The 20,597-nt window shown below is 57.5% G+C and overlaps 10 protein-coding genes across 10 annotated transcripts; 3 read left to right on the top strand and 7 right to left on the bottom strand.

Moving 5' to 3' along the window:
* Nucleotides 1-165: 165 nt before the first annotated feature.
* On the top strand, nt 166-908 carry SPRG_04621 (hypothetical protein; the record flags this gene model as incomplete). The annotated part of the gene is made up of 1 exon (XM_012343031.1): nt 166-908. Exon 1 carries the CDS (start codon nt 264-266, stop codon nt 906-908), a length of 645 nt encoding a protein of 214 aa, XP_012198421.1. The 5' UTR covers nt 166-263.
* Nucleotides 909-919: 11 nt separating this feature from the next.
* On the bottom strand, nt 920-1,963 carry SPRG_04620 (hypothetical protein). Its single transcript, XM_012343030.1, has 7 exons — nt 1,744-1,963; nt 1,674-1,695; nt 1,539-1,630; nt 1,415-1,485; nt 1,134-1,368; nt 1,004-1,091; nt 920-953 (listed from the first exon to the last, which is right to left on the bottom strand). The coding sequence occupies exons 1-6, from the start codon at nt 1,918-1,920 to the stop codon at nt 1,014-1,016; spliced, it is 675 nt and encodes a 224-aa protein (XP_012198420.1). The 5' UTR covers nt 1,921-1,963; the 3' UTR covers nt 920-953; nt 1,004-1,013.
* Nucleotides 1,964-2,027: 64 nt separating this feature from the next.
* SPRG_04619 (hypothetical protein) lies at nt 2,028-4,265 on the top strand (the record flags this gene model as incomplete). The annotated part of the gene is made up of 3 exons (XM_012343029.1): nt 2,028-3,479; nt 3,527-3,631; nt 3,687-4,265. The coding sequence occupies 3 exons, from the start codon at nt 2,028-2,030 to the stop codon at nt 4,263-4,265; spliced, it is 2,136 nt and encodes a 711-aa protein (XP_012198419.1).
* Nucleotides 4,266-4,341: 76 nt separating this feature from the next.
* SPRG_04618 (hypothetical protein) lies at nt 4,342-8,646 on the bottom strand (the record flags this gene model as incomplete). The annotated part of the gene is made up of 13 exons (XM_012343028.1): nt 4,342-4,683; nt 4,727-5,008; nt 5,054-5,408; nt 5,456-5,695; nt 5,744-5,892; nt 5,945-5,970; nt 6,021-6,095; nt 6,144-6,332; nt 6,380-6,750; nt 6,798-6,934; nt 6,980-7,122; nt 7,169-8,090; nt 8,137-8,646. The coding sequence occupies 13 exons, from the start codon at nt 8,644-8,646 to the stop codon at nt 4,342-4,344; spliced, it is 3,741 nt and encodes a 1,246-aa protein (XP_012198418.1).
* Nucleotides 8,647-9,046: 400 nt separating this feature from the next.
* On the top strand, nt 9,047-9,939 carry SPRG_04617 (hypothetical protein; the record flags this gene model as incomplete). Its single annotated transcript, XM_012343027.1, has 4 exons — nt 9,047-9,414; nt 9,462-9,590; nt 9,636-9,763; nt 9,814-9,939. The coding sequence occupies exons 1-4, from the start codon at nt 9,078-9,080 to the stop codon at nt 9,937-9,939; spliced, it is 720 nt and encodes a 239-aa protein (XP_012198417.1). The 5' UTR covers nt 9,047-9,077.
* A 214-nt stretch (nt 9,940-10,153) lies between these two features.
* On the bottom strand, nt 10,154-10,474 carry SPRG_04616 (hypothetical protein; the record flags this gene model as incomplete). The annotated part of the gene is made up of 2 exons (XM_012343026.1): nt 10,154-10,444; nt 10,466-10,474. The coding sequence occupies 2 exons, from the start codon at nt 10,472-10,474 to the stop codon at nt 10,154-10,156; spliced, it is 300 nt and encodes a 99-aa protein (XP_012198416.1).
* Nucleotides 10,475-10,625: 151 nt separating this feature from the next.
* Nucleotides 10,626-11,987, bottom strand: SPRG_04615 (hypothetical protein; the record flags this gene model as incomplete). Its single annotated transcript, XM_012343025.1, has 8 exons — nt 10,626-10,928; nt 10,979-11,058; nt 11,100-11,215; nt 11,264-11,420; nt 11,476-11,599; nt 11,646-11,681; nt 11,730-11,761; nt 11,807-11,987. The coding sequence occupies 8 exons, from the start codon at nt 11,985-11,987 to the stop codon at nt 10,626-10,628; spliced, it is 1,029 nt and encodes a 342-aa protein (XP_012198415.1).
* Nucleotides 11,988-13,296: 1,309 nt separating this feature from the next.
* Nucleotides 13,297-13,910, bottom strand: SPRG_19667 (hypothetical protein; the record flags this gene model as incomplete). Its single annotated transcript, XM_012343234.1, has 3 exons — nt 13,297-13,335; nt 13,386-13,639; nt 13,685-13,910. The coding sequence occupies 3 exons, from the start codon at nt 13,908-13,910 to the stop codon at nt 13,297-13,299; spliced, it is 519 nt and encodes a 172-aa protein (XP_012198624.1).
* A 426-nt stretch (nt 13,911-14,336) lies between these two features.
* Nucleotides 14,337-18,351, bottom strand: SPRG_04614 (hypothetical protein). Its single transcript, XM_012343024.1, has 4 exons — nt 18,259-18,351; nt 16,201-18,210; nt 15,697-16,166; nt 14,337-15,647 (listed from the first exon to the last, which is right to left on the bottom strand). The coding sequence occupies exons 1-3, from the start codon at nt 18,340-18,342 to the stop codon at nt 16,032-16,034; spliced, it is 2,229 nt and encodes a 742-aa protein (XP_012198414.1). The 5' UTR covers nt 18,343-18,351; the 3' UTR covers nt 14,337-15,647; nt 15,697-16,031.
* Nucleotides 18,352-19,450: 1,099 nt separating this feature from the next.
* Nucleotides 19,451-20,563, bottom strand: SPRG_04613 (hypothetical protein; the record flags this gene model as incomplete). The annotated part of the gene is made up of 3 exons (XM_012343023.1): nt 19,451-20,112; nt 20,158-20,259; nt 20,305-20,563. The coding sequence occupies 3 exons, from the start codon at nt 20,561-20,563 to the stop codon at nt 19,451-19,453; spliced, it is 1,023 nt and encodes a 340-aa protein (XP_012198413.1).
* Nucleotides 20,564-20,597: the final 34 nt, after the last annotated feature.

Below are 20,597 nucleotides of genomic sequence, written 5' to 3'. Positions count from 1 at the left end.
TCACAATTTCATTTGCGCCGTCGCCGCCTTCCACGTTCACTACCACCCAGCAACCATGATGACCACGACCACGATATCGACCCAAGCACGAACGACGGAGCCGTCGTCCGAGGTTCCAACCGGGTGCCGCGGGCCAACTTCGTGCTTTTTCGTCGCCGCCGGCTCAACTCGGTCGTGTGTTCCCGGGGGCAACGAACCATTGGGCGAAGAAAAACATACCGGGTCCTGCCTTCACGCCGTACCCGGCGCCAGCTTGCTGTGTCATGATGCGGCGTCAATTCAGTATTACGCAACTGACGCGCTACGTCAATGTTAAAGCTGCACTGACGGCTGTCGCGCCGTGCCAGGTCATTCTCTCCCTCGATCGGTTTGCACGACACCCGGGTGCTCGTCGCCTGGATCTCGAAGCCGACGCTCTTCAGATACTGCGCGAGCCCAACGCCGGCGGTAACAGCATCGTGTCCGAGGCGCTCTCGATGCAATACATGCACGAACTCCTTGGTGCCTTCGACGTCGTTACCGAGATGCGTATCAAGTACTGGAGCGAGAACTGGAAGAAAGTCGACTACCTTTGCTCACTGGCACCCGACTGCCGCATCGCCGTCAGCGTCACACGCGCCATGAAGTTTCCGGACCCCGCAGCATGGACGGCAAGCGACGCAATGCACTTGCTCACGAAGAAGCTTTTTGGCCTCGTCGTGGCGCGCGCTGGCGTCTGCAAAGCCCAGCGCTACACCAAGTCGATCCTGCATATTTGGTGCCAAACCGACGCAATTGCAGCCTCAATTGCCAGTGTCTACGAAGCCGTCGTGACAGAACTTTGCATCACAGAGAACGTCGTCCTGGTCGCGACGGTCGCCGCTGCCGAGTCGTGCATCTTCTTTGACGATCCAAGCATTTTCAAATAAAATTTAAAAGAGATGTTTGCAATATCTGCGCATTTGATGGCTCATCTAGTTACAAGCTCTATCGCATCTCTCGACTTGATGGATAGTTGTAGTACCGTTCTCTAGTTAGCCTCGCAAGAAGCGAACGAGAAGCTCCAAGCTCATGGGGTGATATGGTAGCGTGTGATGCGTGGCATTGACGACCTATAGAATTGATGAGGTTGGGTTCGACACACGGTTTAGTACAAGGTGCTGATATTCACCAGGCATGTGCGTCTCATCGACCGAGACGACGCCGTCTGTCGGATATTGCCACTGATTCCATGGGTTAAGCGAGAGAGACCCTGCCAGGATCATCGAGCGGCAAAGCCTTGGCAGCTTCCCGAGGCGTGCGTCCAGAAACGCTGGCGACATTGTCGATAGCTCGTCGATCGCAACGCTCGAGTCGATGATCGAGTTAAGCACCGAGTAATACGCGCACCTGCATGCAATGTAGTAGCGTACTTGTGGCTCAGGATCGAGGTTACCCGCGGTTGGGCGGCGCGAGCATGACGATCTTGGTCCGAGTCGTGTCCCAATCAATGTACCGAAAGGCCTCCTAATGCAATAGTTGGGGTGTAGGCCGGCGCCCAAAGCCGCAATCGATTGCACCCGAAGCACGAGCGCGCCGTAGCCGTGTGTCACAAAGTAGCACGACTCCATAGAGCTGTACGGTTTGATCGTGTGCAGGAGGTCGAGCAGCTCTACGCAGCGAGTGAATCAATCAGTGCGATCAAGACGCAATACCAAGCCCCGACTCTTGAAGGCGCTAGAGGACGCGGCGCATGAGGCGAGCATGGCAAAGACGATGTCGCACCTGCGTGTTGGGGTCGTAGCGGAAAGGCCGAACGCCGAACTTGCCGCCGACGGACGTGCCCAAGAAAGCCTCAAGCGGAATGAGCTGGCGGCCACGGCCACAAACGTCGTGCACGGTCACGAGCACGGGGCGAGCGACCGCCGCGAGCGCTGCCTGCGATGGCACGAACGACCCCATCGCGTTTCTCTGATGCCAGCGCGTCCCACCTTTCCGGAAGATCCGCTCGCGTATCCGGATGACTGTTGGACTTTTTGCAGCGAAACCGGCGTGGTCAGTTTCAAACGATGCGCCGGACGAGCAACCACACCGCGGTCGAGAAGATCCACCCCGAGGAGCAAATCCGAGCAGTTGAGTTGGCCGCGGCGGCACCAACGCGGACGCCATCGGCGTCACGTCTCCGTACCCCGGGCGGAAAGGCTTACGGAAGCATGCGCGAAGCCGTGTGCTACCTCACCTTTCTCGTTGTGTTTGGCATAGTGACGGTGTACAACCGGGGCACCTCGTCGATGTTCTACTACAGCGATAGCGTTGCTCGTGCGGTGGGCGACACATCGTTTCCGTCGGGCGACGATTCGAACGTCGACATTTCGCTTGCCGGCGTCGAGACATTGGGGGACGTGTGGAACTGGCTGCAAGGACCAGTCGCCAATACATTTTTCCCCACAACGGCTTCACCCGTGCTGGGTGCCAACCAAGTCATCGGCAACGTCCGCTTGCGTCAAGTGCGCGTGAAGCCCAACTCATGCTCACCCCAGAGTCAGTATGCGACCTTGGTGTCCTACTGCTACGGCGCCTTGTCGCCGTCCAGCGAGTCGACAGTGGGCTTTGGGCCGGTGCTCAACTCGGATGGCGTTTCTGCGTATGCCGCGTACACGTTCGCCTCGACTTACTTTGGCGCTTCCAAGTCGTACGCGCAACTCTTGCAGTGCATCAGCGGCTGCGAGATTGCTGTCGGTGGTCTCTACGGCATCGATAAGGCGCGGTACGCAGCTGCTTACACCAACACGTGCTCTCTCAGTTGCACGTGCTTCTATTCGGGTGGCAACTGCGTCGCGCCATCGTCGTCAGCGCCGTCGCCGGTCTACATATACAACTGGACGAGCTCGGACGTGACGCAAAGCAATGCCCTGCAAGGACTCTTTGGATCGATTCCAGGCTCTGGCTTTGTGGTCGACTTGCCAACGAACGTCACGGACGCGCGCTTGGTCCTTCGCGCGCTCAAATCGGCAAAGTACATTGACATTGCGACGCGAGCTGTCGTGCTTGAAGCCGCCATCTTCAACCCCTATTTGGAGCTCTTCAACCTCGTGACAGTGGTCCTCGAGCTTCCACCGACCGGAGGTGTATACACTAGCTTCACGTCCTCAGTCGTCGAACTTTCTGCATATTCGTCGAGTGCCGCGGGCAAAATCTTTTTTGAAGGACTCCTGGTGATCGGTGTCGTTCTCTACACGCTCGAGCTGCTCTTTGGTATGCTGCGCCACTCACCGCGCAAGTACTTCAGCTCGTTCTGGAACATTGCTCACGGGATCAACATTGCTCTGTTCATCGCTGTCATTACGCTCCGCCTTGCGGCCATCAATAGCGTCTACGGCGCTACCATCGACTGGTCGACGATCGATACGGCTAGCGTTCTCTCCAAATTGCACTTTCTCTCGACACTCGGTCGCCAAGAACGCTCCGTAAACGCGATGAACGCGCTCTTGACGTGGGCCGTCGTGTTCAAGTACGCTCAGGTACCAATAGTCGGCTCGATGACAGCATCCGAGACTGTCTGCAATAGATGTCACAGAGCATGTTTCTCCTCTTGCGCGTCCTCGCCAAGGCCAGCGCGGACCTTTGGAGCTTCCTTCTCCTTTTCTGCATTTGTCTCCTAGGCTATGCGCAGGTAGTCACCGTTTTGCCCGGAATATGTATGGCTGCTCACGACATCATTTCTGCAGGCGGGCTTTGTGGCCTTCTCGACGCAAGCACCATCCTTCCACACCTTTGGCCAGGGCCTCGTGACACTCATCGAGGCGCTGCGCTTTCGCCTCGACTATGCAGAGCTCGCGGCAGCCAACGCCGGCTTCGCGCCCGTGTTTTTCGCGTCGTTCTACATGCTCGTCATTCTCATCGCGCTCAACGTCTTTGCCGCGATCCTCCATGAAGCCTACGCGACCATGGACAAGGACCTTGTGTACAAGTACGCCTTTCCGTTCCCGCACGGCGTGCTGGCGGCTGTCGGCTTTACGCTCCAGCGCACCTTTGTCGCCATCAAGTACGGGCGCGAGGCCGCCAACGCCATGATGCAGCAGCACGCGGCCGCACCACCTGCCGCGGTTCTCGATCGGAGCCTCAAGAAGGGCGACGTGCACCCGTGGATGATGATGGAGATGCAGGCGCTCACGGAGAAGGTCCAGGGCATGCTCTCGGCCAACGACGAGAAGAAGGCGCAATTCGAGACGATGGAAGCGATGCTCCGCGCGATCGAAGACACTTGCATGGAGCTCAAGGTCGCGGCCAAGCCGCTCGCGACCTAACTCTGTGTATAAATGCAATTGTATGTGTAAATGCAATTGTATTCTTTTCTCTTCGATATATCCTTCCTCGACATGGCTACTTGATGTCGTTGATGCTCATCGAGCGCCGGGGCACGTTGCTCGGCTCTTGGCGATGCGAGTGATTGGTGGCAATGAACGACTCGACAAGCGTTGTTTCCTCGTCGCAGCTGAACGCATAGCCCGTATTGAGCCGCTGCAGCGTCGCACGCCGGTCGAGCTGCTGCGGTCGACTCAGTGTCGTTGCCATCGTGTCGGCGACCGTGTCTTCAGCCAAGTTGAAGCGCGACCGCTCCTCGGGCGTGATGTCGTCGAGCGTCATGCTCAGGTCGGGGCGCGGCGCCTCCTCCATATGCGTGATCGTGAGCCGATGCGCCTTCTTCTTTTCAATCATGACACTCTACACAAAGCATAAGGAAGCCGTCCTATGGCTCATCAACGACCTCTTGGAGGATCTGGAAAAGCTCCGGGTAGAAGAGTCGCTGGAACTGGTTCCATGCAAAGTGCCGGCCGAGCGCGAGCGTGCAGCCAATGACGAGGAGCAGCCAGTACGAGCCCGAGACGAAAGTAGGCACGAACGCGCCGAACTCGTCGTAGCTTACCTTGAGCTTGACAAAGTACGGGATCGCCGTGAGGCAGAGAAAAGCGATGAGGAACCACGAGAGGACGCTGCCCCACCACGTGATGCGCGGCACCCACGTCCAGTTGCACATGATCAGCGTAATCTATCGACGCAAATGAGCTCCTATGCACTACCGGAACACACGCACCTTGAGGTTGACGATGAGCACGGCCAGTGTGAAGGCCACGATGCCGTACTCGACGCGCGCTTCGCTGCCAACAGAGCTGTGTCTTGGGTTGTAGCCGTAGACCATGACGAGGAAAATCACCATCGACTCGTACAAGGCCGCGCAAAGCCACCGGAAGAACGTGTAGTAGTTGAAGAGTTGGCGCTGCGGCCCCACGCCGTAAAGCGCAGGGTACTTGAGGCTCATGTGATCGGGTAGGTCCTGGTCCAGGACGCCCAGGACGACGATGGGAAGACCCGTGAAGAAAATGTTGTAGACTTGAACGCCGATTTCCCAGTAGACCTTGGAGCCCGACGCGCCGCTGAGAAACCCATACCTAGGGTCCACTAGGAGCCAATCCATGACGTTTGCAAATGGACTTACCAGTACTGAGCGAGCACGAGCGTGATGTTCTTGTAAAACATGTACACGACGACCTTGGAAATGCGCAGGTAGTTCCACCGACCATGCACCAGCAGCAATCGCTTCAGAAACCGGAACTGCGCGATGGCATAGTCGCTCGAGTTGACCGCCTGCATGCCCTCTTGGCCCGAAATACCAATTCCCACGTGGGCAGCTTGTATCATCGCCACGTCGTTGGCACCGTCACCGATGGCCAGCGTTCTGTGTCAACCCACTGCATAAGATATGATTCAATGCAGGCTCCCGTACCGAGCTTCGGGGATGTTTTCGCGGATGAGGCGCACCATGTCCGCCTTCTGCGCCGGCGACACGCGGCAGCAAATGACTGCGACGCAAAACTGGGCGAGCCCCAGAAGATCCATCTTCATGTGCGGCTTGAGTGCAATCTCGAGGGCCTCCTGCGACAAATGTACCAATGTTGAAACGTGCAGTGCAGGAGTATATACTTACTCCGTCAATGACGAGCGCAAAGTCTTCTTTCCGTTCTTCGCAGCGTAGTCCTCGGCTGCCAGCTTGAGAGCTTGACGAATCAAGTCTGGCGTCGAGCAGTTCTCCATGTTGATGATGACTTGGTGGATCGAGTTGTCCAAAAGAGCGCAGGCTACACAACATCACGTGAGCAATTTTACTCACGGTACGATTGGCATACCGTAGCCAATGTTGATGGCCGTTTCCTCTTTGTCGCCGGTGAGCATCCAGACTTTGATCTTGGCCGCACTTAGCGCCGAGAGGCAGTCAGGCACACCGTTCTGGAGCTTGTCCTCGATGGCCGTCGCCCCAATGAGGTCCAGGTTGGACTCCATCTCTTCCATGAGGTCATCAATTGCGTTGGGCTCGCCTAAGTTTCGAGGATTTAGATGAAATGGTATTTACCGTATTGCGCACCGTTTTTGCGCTTCTCGAGCTCCGGGATTGAGCCAGACACGGATCGAAATCTGGCTGCCCAGTCCACAAAGAAGGCTTCGTCGAGTCGCTTCATGGCAATAGCGAGGGTGCGAAGACCGTCGTCAGCGTACGTTTCCATATGTTGCGACGTGATCGCCTCGAGCGCTTTGGACGCGGCCGAGAGGCGCTGGTAGATCATCATGTCGGCGCCCTTTGTGTACAAGTAGAGCTCGCCCGTCGGCAGGCGCGTCACGACCGACATGCGCTTCCGCGTCGAGTTGAACTCGAGCACTTCGAGCACATCGTACGTCTTCTTTTCTCCGCCAACGTCCAAGATGGCCTTCCCGACCGCGCGCGACTCGAATTTGTAGCTATACATTGGATTTCAGAGTGGTTATGCTCGACCATAGCATCGTACCCCATAAACTGAGCACCCGCTACCAGCGCCTGCTCATCGGGCGATGACGCCGAGAGACGCACTTCGCCATTGTCCAGCTTCTCGGGAATCACCGTGTGGCACACGGCAAGATGCTCGAAGAAACGATGCGTACGCTCCTATACAAGTAGGTGAACAGAGCAATCGAGGAGACATTGAGGCACCTCTTGCTCGGCCCCGTGCTTGCCTTGCATCGCCTCGGTGAGCTTTGGGTCGACGAAGTTGACGTAAGGGATCTGCTTGACACCCGGCTCCATCTTTGGCTCGGGTGGAATTGGCTTGCCCGCTCGCTTGAGCGCCGCCCGACCTAAGTTTGCATCGTGAAACTTGAGCGATAAAGGTGTACAACGTACCGATCTCGGTAAGACCAGAGCCGTACGAGACGCCGTTGATAGAGCACTTGCGAAAGTCCATGACGTTGCACGTGAGCGTGCCCGTCTTGTCCGAGAAGATGTACGAGATCTGGCCGAGCTCTTCGTTAAGTGCCATCGTGCGCACAATGGCCGGCGTGTCCGTCTCGGCGTGGTACATTTCAATGTCCCAGGCCATGAAGCTCGACTGGAGAAACTTGACTGTCGTGAGCGACACGTACAGTGAGATCGGAATGACTTGGTAGAGCAGGAGAAAGTAGTAGAAGAGCATCGTAAACCACGCTGTGACCACATCGCCGGTCGTCACGAGCACGACTTTGTCGACAGTGGCGGTTCCGTGGAGATACCACGCTTCCTTCGCGATTTCGTTCTGCCACGTCACAAAGACCGTCGCCGCGATCGCGCACAGAACGATGAGCCCGATACAGAGGATGCCGATCATCTTGTTCAGCGTCAGCATGACATCGCTCCACTTGTTGGGCGGCGACGACGCGCTCTGCATGATCTTGGTGTCGCTACCCGTGTTGAGCACGACGCCGTAGACCCAGTCCGTATTGCGGAGCGTGCAACCACGAAGTAACACGTTCTTGATGCTGAGAGGCTCGTTCGGGAACGTCTGGCCAGCCACCCACACGTCAATGTTACCCGCAAACTTGTTGATGAACGGGTTGGGCGTCTCGCAGCATATACTGCCCTTGAGCTTGTCGAGGTCTTGCGCCTCGCGCATGATGGCCATCGTCGCTGGCAGCGCCTGGCGCAGCTTGAGGTTCGTCTCCCCATCCAGCGACTTGGTCTCCACGTAGCAAATACCACTCGGCACGGCGGGGTCGGGCTCGGCCACGGAGAGAATCAGCACGTCAGCAGGAATGACCTCGCGGTTGCGAATCTCCAAGACATCACCCACCTATACAGGTCTCTATATACGATCTTGCGTCGAGGCAGCGTCGTACCTGCACTTGCGACCACAGGCGATCGACGATGACGTTATCGACAAGTACATGGCAGGTGGCCGAGTTGGCTGCGAAGTCCGAGGCATGGCGGCGGCGATCTTCCATGATGGCAAAGACAGCGTCAATGCAGATGACGAAGAAGAGCGTCGGCGCGTTAGTGGGCAGGCCGTACGTGTTGGAGATCGGCTTGATCGTCTGCAGGATCGAGACGACGAGGAAGAAGAGGTTGGCAACCTTGCAAAAGCTCTCGAAGAGGAACTTGGGCAAGAACGAGAAGATGGTGTACTTGGACGTCACGACGACGTTGGTGCACGTGGCGTACAGCGCCTTGTTTTGGTCGTTGTCGTTGAGGAAGACGCGCCGGACGTCGCCGTCCACTGCGACGGCGCCCGATCCCGGCGTCTTCACGCGTCGGTAGAGCTCCTTGGCCTTACCATCGCCCGAGGACGTACGGCCCGACTCGTCGGCGGCCTCCTTCAGGCTCTTCCGATCGTCCCTCGAGCTGCTCATGCTCGCTGATGGCAGTCCGCAACTGAGGGGGAAAACCGCTTGGGCCTATATTTATCCCAACGCCATCGCACTTTGGAGGAATTACCGGCCATTCGAAACGCTATCCCTCGAATTTGAATACAAATACCAAGTGGAATCGAACATGGCGCATCGCACTTAGCCGAAAAGAATAGCAATCCAGCCAGCGTACAATTACACATAGCGCCCTACAAAAGTCAAGTCATAACCAAGCGGCATATCCCAGCACAACCCCACAGCAGTGTTCGCTGGTGCCAGCCGTTGCAAGAAAGGAATACCCCGCTACAAGCTCCTGGCAAGACGGGTCATTCCGTGCCTACCAGCGGTAGAAGTGTATACTAAGAGAATACTGATTTATCCGGATCCGCTAGTCCATCGAATCCTAAGGGCTGGCAGATTATTCGAAGCGTCCGATGGCCGAGTGGGTGCTCTTCTGGGGCTCGCTCCTCACGGCCTTTGCGCCCATCAGCGCGCTCTTCCTCCTCGTCGTGGCCCAGCGAGCGCAGCTCGTGATCCTCGCCATCACGGCTGCGTTCTTCTACCTCCTTGGGCTGCTCGTCGCGGCGACGGTCTGGACGGCGATCCCGCCGCTCCAGACCTCGATCCAAGCCACGATTCCTATCTCCATCTTGATCCAAGAGCTCTTCCGCTACCTCTTCTTCAACGTCTACGTGCGCTGCGAGCTAGCGGTCAAAAAGGTCACGACCAAGCAGAACCAGCTGCCTCTCAACGACCTGACAACCGCCTTTGGTACGATCGCCCCACCAATGTCTGAGGTATGCATGACGCGAGTGTAGCATCCGGCGTCGGATTCGCCCTCATGCGGGCACTCATGTTGTATGGCACGGTCTTGGCCGCAAGTGTGCAGGGCGAAGGTGCGGCGTTCACCGACTCGTGCCCATCCGTGCCGCTCGTGTTTGCGTCCGGTACGAGACGATGCGTGGATAGTGGCGAATCTCATTTCTGTAAAGCGCTGTCGACGCTCGCGCTTACGCTCATGGACGTGGCGTTGATGATCGTCGCGTTTGAGGGTTTCCGCAAAAAGTCGGTCGCTCACATTGCCGCCGTCGTGCTCATCCACCTCGGCTCGGGGCTATCGGTGCGATTCATTTCAATCTCCGTGTATGCCTACGAAACGTGTTGTACTAGAACATGCTCAATTTGAACGAGGTCGGCTGCAAAGCTTCGATCCCACTGACGTACGTCGCGACGGCCCTTGCCATCGCTGCTGCCATGTTGACGCTCAAGCGGTCGAGCATGACGTCGTTCCCATAAGATGTGCATTTACACGTAGTACCACCCTTCAACGTTTATAATTCTGGTGTTTGGAATGGTCCAAGGCGGACGACACCCTTAGCTCCCGGCGTCATCGCGGGCAGCGTGGCGCGCCAAGCTCATGCGGGCAGCAGCGCGGTCCTTTACAGAAAGTTTGGAGTTGCGTTACCAAACCACTCGAATACCTTAACATCCTTACTATTATCTATTTAAACTATAACTCGCCGTAGCTGCGCTGGAAGAGCGTTGTGTATGTCACAAGCGGAAAAATGACGACCGTGCCGAGAAGCGCGCCCATTTGCGCGAGGAAGCCAGACCACTGGTACGCCGTCTTGGCATACGCCTCGTTGTAGCGCACCTCGCGCTTGAGCGTAAGGTAGGCCATCGTCTGCGAGTAGGCGAAGAGGAAGACAAACACGCAGTTGGCGATGACGGGCGCGATGCCGCCAAGCGTGTGGCTCGAAAAGATCGGGTGGGCGGTCGTGGCTGAGGCAACCATGAGCGCCTACGAGACGTCATGAGCCACCGGCGGCATTTTTGCCACTGCGGCAACGCACCCCGAGTAGTACGGTGAGGGACGTGAGCACCGTGACATTGTACCAGCGGTAAAAGCTCGTTAGGAAGCGGGCGAGCGGGTCACATGCCATTGAGAGAACGGACGACCATTTCAACACCTCGGCGCTATTCTATTCTCCGTACGTAAGCCTTGTGTGTGCCCAGTGAGTGCTGCGTACCGAGTACTTGCTGCCGAGGAAAGGCAGGATTGACGGGATGACACCAAAGCTCATGGCGCAAAGAACCACTTGGCACAGCAGCGGTTTCCAGAGCTTGGAGACGACGTAGTTGCGGCGCTCGACGGCGGTGGAGAACTGGTGCTTGGACTGCGGCAGCACGAGTGGCAGCGTCTCGTTCATCTTCATTGCCGGCGACAGAGTGCGCTTGAGGGGCGGAGTAAACGTGTAATCAAAGTCGCCACCGTCCTCGCGGTACTATCGCCGTGCGGGTGAGACTTACATACATACGACGAGTCTTGTCGTACCATAGAGGCTTGAATCTGGGTCGCCCAGGACGACTTGACGAGGAACGCAAAGGCGAGAAGCGCGACGAGGAAGACGACAGCTACGGCGCGAGATGAGTTTCGAATGGAAAAGAGTCCGTACCGCCATAGAAAAAGAAGCCGCCGACGGTGATATGCATGTGCGTCGCACCAGGATCCTGGATGATGCCGAGAACGCCAGCAATGACACCACTAAGACCTTCGCCCGTCGACAAAGCACTAGGAAGCGTATTGCATGAGTGTCGCGACTGCACGTCTGCCATGTACCTCGTGAAGAGAGGAGGAAACGTAGCAACGAACGGATAGTAGACGACGCTCGTCGTGGAGCTCACCATGCCGCCAAAGAAGACGAGGACCAGTAGCGCTGTACTGTGTTCGTGGCCAAAAAAGACGGACGTTTGGTCCCAGAAAGTGGACAAGAGCACTACGAGAGGCGAGGGCATTCAGTGTTGCATCATGCTTCCGACCGATTCACGCACCGCAGACGACAATGCCCATCGAGAGCAGGCCCCAGATTGCGGTGCGGATAGAGAAGAGCTGTTGGTCGTTGTTGAAGACCATGTAGAGCGCGGGAAAGATGTTGGAGGCTTGGATCGCGACAATCTACGCACATATGCGCTTAGGAACGAGGACTGTTCAACGGGCCTACCAAGTACGCGCTGATAGCAGCTTTCTCTGGTGTGCGCTACGAGACAGCGGAAGATGAGCCATGGCTATTGCAAAGGCGCGTTACTTGGTACAAAGCTGCAATTTCGACAAAGACGCCTAGCACGGAGATGAGCAGCCCGCGGGTAGCTTTAGAGGACGTACAGTTGGACATGATCCAAGAGCCAAGACCAAAGAGGATGAAGGCCGCGTAGACGGCAGCGACCTTGTACGGCTCGCGGTACAGCGGCGACGCGGAGGGCGACAGGAGTGGGCGGGGTGCCGGGTCCATGGCGATTGGCTCCTGCGTGTGGTAGTTTACGGTGACGCGCAGCTCGTCTGCCATGAGGATTCTTAGGACACGACGAATGACAACTGGCCGCGTTGACGCACCTCGCTGCTCGGCCGCGAACTCTTTTGTTCCGTAAGCTGGAGTTTGCTGGGGCGTATCTTGAATGCTATTGGCTAACTACTCACCAATGAAGCGCGAGGATAAAAACAATCGTCCAATCAGAAGCGCAGTAGCCTTCGAATCATTCGAGCCATGTTGGCGTTGACCACCGAACACATCCTGCTGTTGTGTAATCCACTCAATTGCCCTTCGTCGTCTGCTGCAACACGTCAAGTTGGTCGCATAGTGATTAGACTTCAAGAATTCCTCGATGCCTCGTCTCAACGACCAAGGAGGAAACGACCTCTTCAGCTCGCAGGCCTCGTACAATTCTAGGACTTGAGTTGAAGTTGGGATGGGGATCGGGTTGCACGTACTTTCTACGAGGCCGAGTGTCTTTGAAGCAAGAGAAGTAGCTTCGTTGCCAAACGATTGGTGCAGAGCTCCAGCCCGCTGAGATCTTTTATCTGGTCTTCCAAGTATCCCGCCGTTGCCCTATATGTACTGCGATGCTGTGCCCGTCGGGCACGGGCTGCGTGAAATCTCCTGTGATTGCAAGCAATCGTGGTGCTCTATGAGGACAGATTGATGTCCACAGTGGTAATACTGTAGCTGCACGTGGCTTGTCGATGTACGTTGGCTTTGGCAACTCTTCCGTGGGGCACGGTACGCACCATGTCCACTTTCGCAACCCTTGCACGATCCACCTCCAGCTGCCTCCCTCGTAGTATCACTTGATGACGCCACGAATCAAGAAGCGTTATGAGCCCGCGAAGAAGCTCGTCTTATTGATATTTATTTTTACGAACTGAGTGGGCTTGCCCTGCTTTAGGAACGCTGCCGTTCACCGTACTTGCACATATTTTACCCCAGAATTGGCCATTCGGCACGTACTAGTACTTGGTAAGAAGTACCAACGCCTGTGGACCTATGGATCGGATGCCGGTAACCAAGTTTAATGCAAGAACTGTAAACTGCTCAGCATTAAATGCTGGGCAGTTTACAGTTCTTGCATTAAACGTAGAAATTTTCTACGTCGAAGGTGACCCCAACCGCCATGGCAGACCTGCGTCACCTGCGCCCAGACAGTACACAAAAGTGTACAGTGAATGCCTTGTAGCAGTGTCCTGCACCACCGTCTTGAATTATTCAAGCAATCGAGCCCATTCCAGCTGCGCTGCTGGTTGCGGTTCGTGTGACAAAAAAAGGCGAGGCGTCTTGCTAGTCAAAGAGTGTGTTCGAGCAGACAAAAGGTTACAGCCCCTTAGCATCGACTGTTACTCCGAGCGACCCCCCTTCGTGCCTAGAAAACATAATACCGGTAGGTAGTGCTGACACAAGTTGAGATTGTACCTTCTCGTCCTGACGAAGCTTTTGCAGCCTTTTGAGCCGCTGGGTCAAAATGTCTTGCTGCCGCTTGCGTTCCACGACCTCTGGCAACTTCTCGTAGAGCCGCCGACTTCGCGATTTCATCTCGTTCAATGGCACACGCGCACGCTCGCCATGGCTGAGCCGCTCCAACATCGGATGGCTCGATGTTGCCGTCGATTGCGCAACGCGGTCAGCTTCGGCTTTGGCACGCCGCTCTGCCAAGGACCGCGCAGATGCTACTTGCCTCAGACACGGTGTGCGGATGGGAAAAAAGGTAATACCTGGCACGGGTGGCGCTTGGTATTGGACTGTCTCCTTGCGCCGTTGCATGCGCTCAAAAAGCTGCGGGTTTCGCAGGCGTAGCTGATCGGCAATCGACGACGCGTTGTCTTCTTGAAGCGACGGGCGACGGCTACTGTTGCTACTACTGCTGAATGACGACGCGCTTAAAAAATCGATGGCCACTGGCGGCGGAGGGATGTGCATCGGCATCGACGGATTGGGCATCGGCGGCAGCAGCGACTGCGCAAAGAGCGACGGCTCGCTCCCAGTATACAGCGACAACGACGATGACGAAGACGCAAAGCTGCTATCGTCGGACGATGCGTCGAGGTCGTGATACCTAGAAAACGACGTGAGCTGTGGTAGCCAAATCAATTACAACCTCGGAAAGGACGCTGGCGGGGCATCCACGACCGTGTCCTCTGTCCGAAGCGCCGACCATGCAGACACGCGGGGTGCCTCGTCATCACCATCATCGTTGTGCGAGGACGCACTCAATTCGGAAAAATCAATGACGGCGAGGTCTACAGGGGCGAGTGGTGCCGCTGCCTTCTCTTCCTCATCACCATTGGCGACCGCAGATGCGAGGGGCGCGACCAGCCACTGCGAGTAGGCGTCGTCGTGGGACGTGTCGGCGAGGCCAGCGCCGGCGTAGACGTCTGGCAGTAGCGGGCCGCGAAAGGTTGAAGGCGCACTTGACGCCACTGAAGACGATGAGGACGATGAAGACGACGAGATGAGTTTCATCGAGCCAAGAAACTCGATCGTAGCATCCATGGGAACCACCGAGTGCTGTCTTGATGTAGACAAAGCGGCGTGTTGCACGGGCGTCTGATCGTTTGAGAGCGAATGCGACGACGTTGATGCACTAGGTCGCCACACCGCCGGCTCGTCCAAACTGGATTCCAAGGCCTCATGGCGCACGGGAGTCTGATCGTTCGTCAACGATTCCGACGACGCCGACGCGCTGGGCATTGGAACGTGGTGCACGGGCGTTAGGTCGTTGGACAAGGCACTGGACGAACTGCTGGCGAGCATGCGGTGAGCACCAAGGAACTCAAAATCCGGGGTGTCACCACAGTCATTGTCTGATGCGAGTGACGACGGCGATGATGCAGGGCTGTCCCTCGGTAAAACTCTGGCGGCCGTTGCCGTCTTGGAGTCCGATGATGACAATGATTCGGACAAGAGCACCTCGTACACCGAGTGCTGCGGGCTCACACGACTAGCGACGTCGATTGGGCGGTCGAGACGATCGCACATCGTAGTAGGAGCTGGATCCGGCGGCTGTGAATGCTCGAACATGTCGGTGACAGCAAGCTTCGAGTCTCCAGACGCGCTTGACGAGGAGGAGGAGAGACCTGCCGTCGGTGTCGTGGTCTTGGGAACGGCCAAGAACCACTGCGAGATCGGCGCCATGTCAGTCAGCGACGACGATGACGAAGATACGCTCGACGAGAGATTTCGAACGCCGACACGTCCGTCGTCAAGCAGTGACTGGGTCGCGAATCCGGTAGTGTGGCCAAAGAGCACGGAGGAGCCCACGTCGCTCGTGAGACCCGAGTCACCGACGGAAGAGAGCGTGTACTGCGGGAGGCTGCTCTCGCCCATGAGCAACTGCATGCGCTGGAGTGTGGTGCTGATCTCGACATCCAGTTCGACGCCAGGCGTCCTGACAAAGCCATCCGAGCTCGATGACGACGATGACGAGCCACCGAGAAGCTTCAGAATTCGCTGACGAGCCTTGGCCGAATTGCCAGTCGGGGCTAACTCAGTACTGCTGCTACTGCTGCTGCTGCTCGAGCCGAGAAGTTGGTGAGATCGTCGCCGCAGCGACTGGCGCACAAGCGAGCTTGCATCATTCCAGTCTGACGACGACGACGAGACCAAAGACGAGCCTAGGTCGAAGCACGGGAGGGTCATCTTCACCTCGGAATCGATCTCTTCGGGCAGCATCGGTGTCTACAATGTTGATGCATTGAAAATGGCATCACAATATGCACGCAAATACCTCGTTCGGACCACCAAAGTGCGCAGACGTAGATGTGCTCTCAGGGGCCGGGCGCTGTGTTGTCGGCGACGCGTTATATTCGCTACTACTCGACGACAGCGCCGGGAAGATCTTGTGGGGCGCTGGTAGCAGCGCCACATCGTCGTCATCAGAGCTCGCCCGCAGCAGCGATGGCGTGGTGTTGATTCTCGACGTTGCTGAGTTGAGAGAGGCTGTCGGCTTGGTTGCATTTCGACGCGGCGACGACGACACAGACGACTTCGACGATGACGACGCACTGCGACACTGCTGCGCGGGCAAAAGAGGATGGTCTATACGAGTGTCGGCCTTGTTGGCTACCGCTGCTTGCTCAGGCGTGGTGGACGAGGCAGCACTGTTACCGATGCGCCTTCGAGGAATGCGACTGCGCTGCGTCGAGCCAGAAGACGACGAGAACGAGGATGATGCGGGGGACGGTGTAGCTTCAGGAGCTGCGGCGGCATGAGCATGTGCATGGTCGAGGACGAGCGAGTCGTCCGAGGAAGAGACCGAGTACCGACGGGCGAGGTCGTCGAGGGACGCCCAGTTGTCGTCGCTGGTGCAACTGAGGTCCATCAGATTGCTGCTCGAGAGGTCCATCATGACGTTCGACTTCGTTGCGTGTGATGGCAGCTCGCTGCTTGGCGTCAGTTCCGAGACGATGACAGAGCTGATGTCACCAACATCGGCGCTAGGTCCATCGGTGCGCACTGGAAGCTCGGAGAGACTGTTCACTTCGCTGTTGCCGGAGGTTTCCTTCGCCGATTGTAGCGTCGCATCTGTCGCATCGGGTGTCATCGGCTCGCAGCCACGGGCGGCTTGGACACTGGCTTGGATGCGCGCACTCGTAGGTCGCACGGCACTCGACTCGAAAGATGTCACGACGGGTGTGGATTCGTACGATAAACTGGGCCCGCCGGTACGGGATACAGACATCGAATCCTCTGGCGTCGAAGCACTCGACGGCGACGGATGACGGCGAGTCGATGTAGCGTTCGTCGCGGACTCTCGATTGGAACCAAGGTCAGTAGGCAACGTCGTCGGCGTAATACTGGGCACTGGCGTCGACACAGACGAGGCGTCGGGCGACGGTGCAGGCGACACCACCACGATTGCTTCTTTGAACTTCTCGGCGACATCTTGGGGCTTGCTTGGTGGCGAAGGCACCGGCGTTGGTGGCTTGGCACACTCACCGAGGCCCACAAGCGCACTCCTCTGCAGCTCTGGGTCTGGCATCGGCACTGCCTCGGTAGACGCTGGCAGTTGCTGTTCCAATGACGGGGCTCGTGGGGGTGGTGGCGTTGCGTGCCAAGCCGCTGGGTGATCATTCTCGCGAGTTGCTGTTTGTTCACGCAGCGGTGCCTCTGGCCACATCGGCTGTTTATCAACTTGGGGACTTGCTGTCAGCGGCGCCGTCACGGCTGTCTCTCGGGGCCGTTTCTCTGCATCGACGTTGTCACGAGTCGGGTCCTCAAGCCGCGGGTAAAAGGCGGCCGCGGAAATTGCAGGCGGGCGGCGTCGTCGTGGCGCAGCGCTGCTGGGCGTTGGAAGTGCTTCTCGGGGCACGGGCTCCTCGAACAGTGCAGGTGTTGGCACTTCCTCGTCGACGTCGGCTTGGTCGCTGCGAAAGAGAGACTCAAAGGCCCGTTCTCGCTGAGCCTCGTCCCCGTTCTCAGCCTCGGCCTTTGCTGCCAGAGTGTACATGACGTCGTGGCGCTGCGGGTCGTGCTTCATCTGGCGCTCGAGCGACGAAAGCCACTCAAGGGCGGTGTCGGCGTTGCGCTGGGCCGTCACGACGTCTTGGGCGTACGTGCCCCGGGCTACGGCACGTTGCTCGCCCACATTGCGCGCCTCCATTGCGGTATGCTGACGCACGTCTTCATCGAGTCGCTTTCTGTCGCCCTCAACCCAGCCGTCCATGGCGCTTGTGTGGCGGACGTTGTGGCGATGGACGAGTGGCGCCGACGCATGGAGTCTGGTCGTATTCAGGTCCGCAGGCAAGGTCACGTACGCTGCTGTCTCCAGTACACGACGCGCCATCTCATCCTTGAGTGCGCGGTCGCTGCGTTCGCGCTCGAGTTTGGTTAGCGCCACCTTCTCGGCGTGGCGGCGCTGGTGCTCGGCAATAGCTTGAACCTTGCGCATGTTCTCGCGGATCACACGCTCACGCTCGTCCCGGATGAGCTGCATCTTCTGCTGCGTTAGAAGCGCGTCGTTAAAGCGGGCATCGACGACGGCGTCACTCGCAACGAGAAGCTCCAGTTGATGCTTGGCGCGGGTCTGCATATCGGCATTGTACTCGTGCGCGTGTCGCTGCGCGTCGCCAATAGAAGCGAGGGCAGCCTTGTACTTGTCGTGCAAGTTGGATAGGACGAGAGACTTTTGGGTTTCAAATGCTGTGGCCTGCTCTGCCCGCTTGGCCTCGGTGGACTCGGCGGCGCGGCGCTTGTACCATGCATTGCGCTCGCGTGCGATGCGCTTTTCTTCCTCGCGTACCTACGTTACGCCGTTGCTACAGACCTCGAATCTTGCGCGAGGGTGTACCTGGATAAGGCGGAGCTTGCGGCGCCGGCGCGCGTCCTCCTGTCGGAGGTAGCTCTCTTCGCCCGAGCTTAGTGGCACGAACATCGCGCGGCCGTTCGAAAATTCAATTCGCCATCCCATCCCATACGGATATGATAGAACCGAAGTTCGAAGATACGGAAAATGACCCAAACATGTCGGCAGCAGCGGTGTAGTGTCTGCAGCAGGCAGGACCCCGCTGTCTGCAGTGCAACGAAGACTAGGAAACGTTCCAAGCAAAGTTGATGCATGGAATGCGTTACGGAATAAAACATCTGCACTTGGCTCTGAACAGGATGTCGAAGGACGCATGTGCCACTGCCTTGGAGTCACCGAAGCGCTCGACGCAGTTCCTACACGTGGACATCATCGTGTCCTGCCACGCGTGCATGCGCAGTTGGTAACAGCCATCGACGAAGCCGACACCACGAATATCGGGAGATGGTCGCACGTTCTTCTCGGTATCATCCTCCCGAAGATCACGAAGGAGCTCAGCATCCATGCACATCGACGCCGTTTTCTTGCATCTCTGCGTCGACGCCAACGGATGATTTAACACCGGCTTCGCACCCGCAGGCATTTGGCTCACTCCTCATGTTCTACGGTGTGGTCTTCTCATCCTCTGGCGACTATGGCTTTCTGCAAAGCCGGATGCGATACAAACGAAGCTACACCGCTGCCTCGCCAGTTCGCTTCAGCGTGCACAAGCAGCGAGGTCGATAAAACACATTTCGAGGTCGCACAATGTAGTGACGATGGCGACGTCGGTGACCATTGTTGGTGACGCTGCCTCGTGGCGACGACGGTCGGCGCAATGAGCCATCGTCACCACGTGGTGAGTGTTGCCAACCGCACGCCCATCAAAGTCGCGACCATCCATCTCGTACACCGCGTCGTCCGTGTCGCGTGGGTCTTCGTGCACCTACGTCCGTCGGTCAGCCAAGGAAGCGCCGAGCGTTGCGCACTCGACGAAGCCGACATCACGAATATCGGGAGATGGTCGCACGTTCTTTTCGGTTGCCCAAACCTGGCAAATTTGCATCGGAGGTCGGCCAAGTTGCCGACGACGACTTGGCCATGAATTTTCGAAGACGCCATCGGACGATAAGCCAAAGTTCCTTTCTGTGCACTGTGCAAACAACGAATTCTATCATATGAAGTGCAAACGGTAGAGCTAGGTCGTGTCAAAACTGACGATCGGGTCGTTGCCGCCGTCTTCCATGTCCAGAAACCAAATACCGGGACCAAGACGCCACGACGTCGGGGGCGCGCCTGGTGCGAAGCTCAGTTTGCCGAGGTCAATGCGCCGAAGCAAGTTGGTTTCGGTCGCTTGCACAAACATACAGCGGCGAGCGTGGTCGCGGACGACGACCCACTCGGTGGCGAACTCAGGAGACACGACCGGCTGCACAACCGTGCTGAGGAGATGGAGCGCGCGGGCGACACCGTTTTGGACGTTGTCGGGCGAAGTTAAGCTCGTTTCGACGCCGAAAATGTCCGTGTTGGCCTGGGCATTGAGGGTCACGAGCCGTGCAAATCGGTTTGTGGAAGAGTACGACGTGCCACCCGATCTCGTCGAGAGCGCTGTCAAGTGCTCCGGGAACGACGGCGCATTCGTGAGCACACCGAGGGCATTGCGAAAGAGGTGCGTCTTTCCATCAAGAAACTCGACGACTAGTGACGCGCCGAACGCATCATGCACCGCAATGTGCATTGGCAGACGACGGAGTGGGCCCAAGCCTGCCCGCTGGGCAAGTGGGATGTGCATCAAGTCTAATGCCACCGGCTGGATGGTATCAAAGCCAGCAACGACGTCGTCGACCGAGGCAAAATTACCTATTGCATACTCGTCAGGGCAAGTTAACCAATGTCAGAGCGGACCCAGAATGTAGCTGCAGAGGTTGCCAATGGCCGGCCGAAGGTCGTTCTCATCCACTTCAGGGTAGACGGTTTCCTCCATGAACAGCCACGCCGCCGATAAGCCTACGTGCTGATACATATATGGATTGAATCAACACGGCCGTGTACCCTTGGTGTTGAGGCCATCGGCTGCAAACGGAAGGGTATGCACGTTGAACGAGACGAATCCGATGGAGTTGCGCCACTGGAACCCACCGGCCTCGACAAAGCGCGTGCCGATGGGTACCGTTTCAATGGACGTCTGCAGGTCCATGATGAAGTCCACGCTTCGTGCCGAGATGACATTGGTCGTCGAGTTGAGGAGAAAGTCGCTGCATGCACCGCCGACGCCCGCGAGAAGCGCCACGAGAAGCGCGGGTAGCTGCATCGCACGCGAGTCGCGAGTACTTGGTTTTGATTGG

This window comes from Saprolegnia parasitica, assembly GCF_000151545.1.
Source record: "Saprolegnia parasitica CBS 223.65 unplaced genomic scaffold supercont2.12, whole genome shotgun sequence".
NCBI classification, from domain to species: Eukaryota; Oomycota; class Saprolegniomycetes; order Saprolegniales; family Saprolegniaceae; genus Saprolegnia; species Saprolegnia parasitica.
Note: the sequence above shows the minus strand (reverse complement) of the source record. Positions and strands in the feature narration are given on the sequence as shown.

Excerpts from the sequence above, each read along its gene's own strand:
- SPRG_04620 (XM_012343030.1), bottom strand. The coding sequence starts at position 1,920 with ATGGGGTCGTTCGTGCCATCGCAGGCAGCGCTCGCGGCGGTCGCTCGC. Across the intron at positions 1,631-1,673 it reads CCTTCAAGAGTCGGGGCTTG|AGCTGCTCGACCTCCTGCAC; the intron begins GTATTGCGTCTT and ends CTCGCTGCGTAG. Across the intron at positions 1,369-1,414 it reads CTCGCGCCGCCCAACCGCGG|GTGCGCGTATTACTCGGTGC; the intron begins GTAACCTCGATC and ends CATTGCATGCAG.
- SPRG_04614 (XM_012343024.1), bottom strand. The coding sequence starts at position 18,342 with ATGTTCGTGCCACTAAGCTCGGGCGAAGAGAGCTACCTCCGACAGGAG. Across the intron at positions 18,211-18,258 it reads GCAAGCTCCGCCTTATCCAG|GTACGCGAGGAAGAAAAGCG; the intron begins GTACACCCTCGC and ends GGCGTAACGTAG. Across the intron at positions 16,167-16,200 it reads CTTCCTCGGACGACTCGCTC|CTCCTGAAGCTACACCGTCC; the intron begins GTCCTCGACCAT and ends ATGCCGCCGCAG.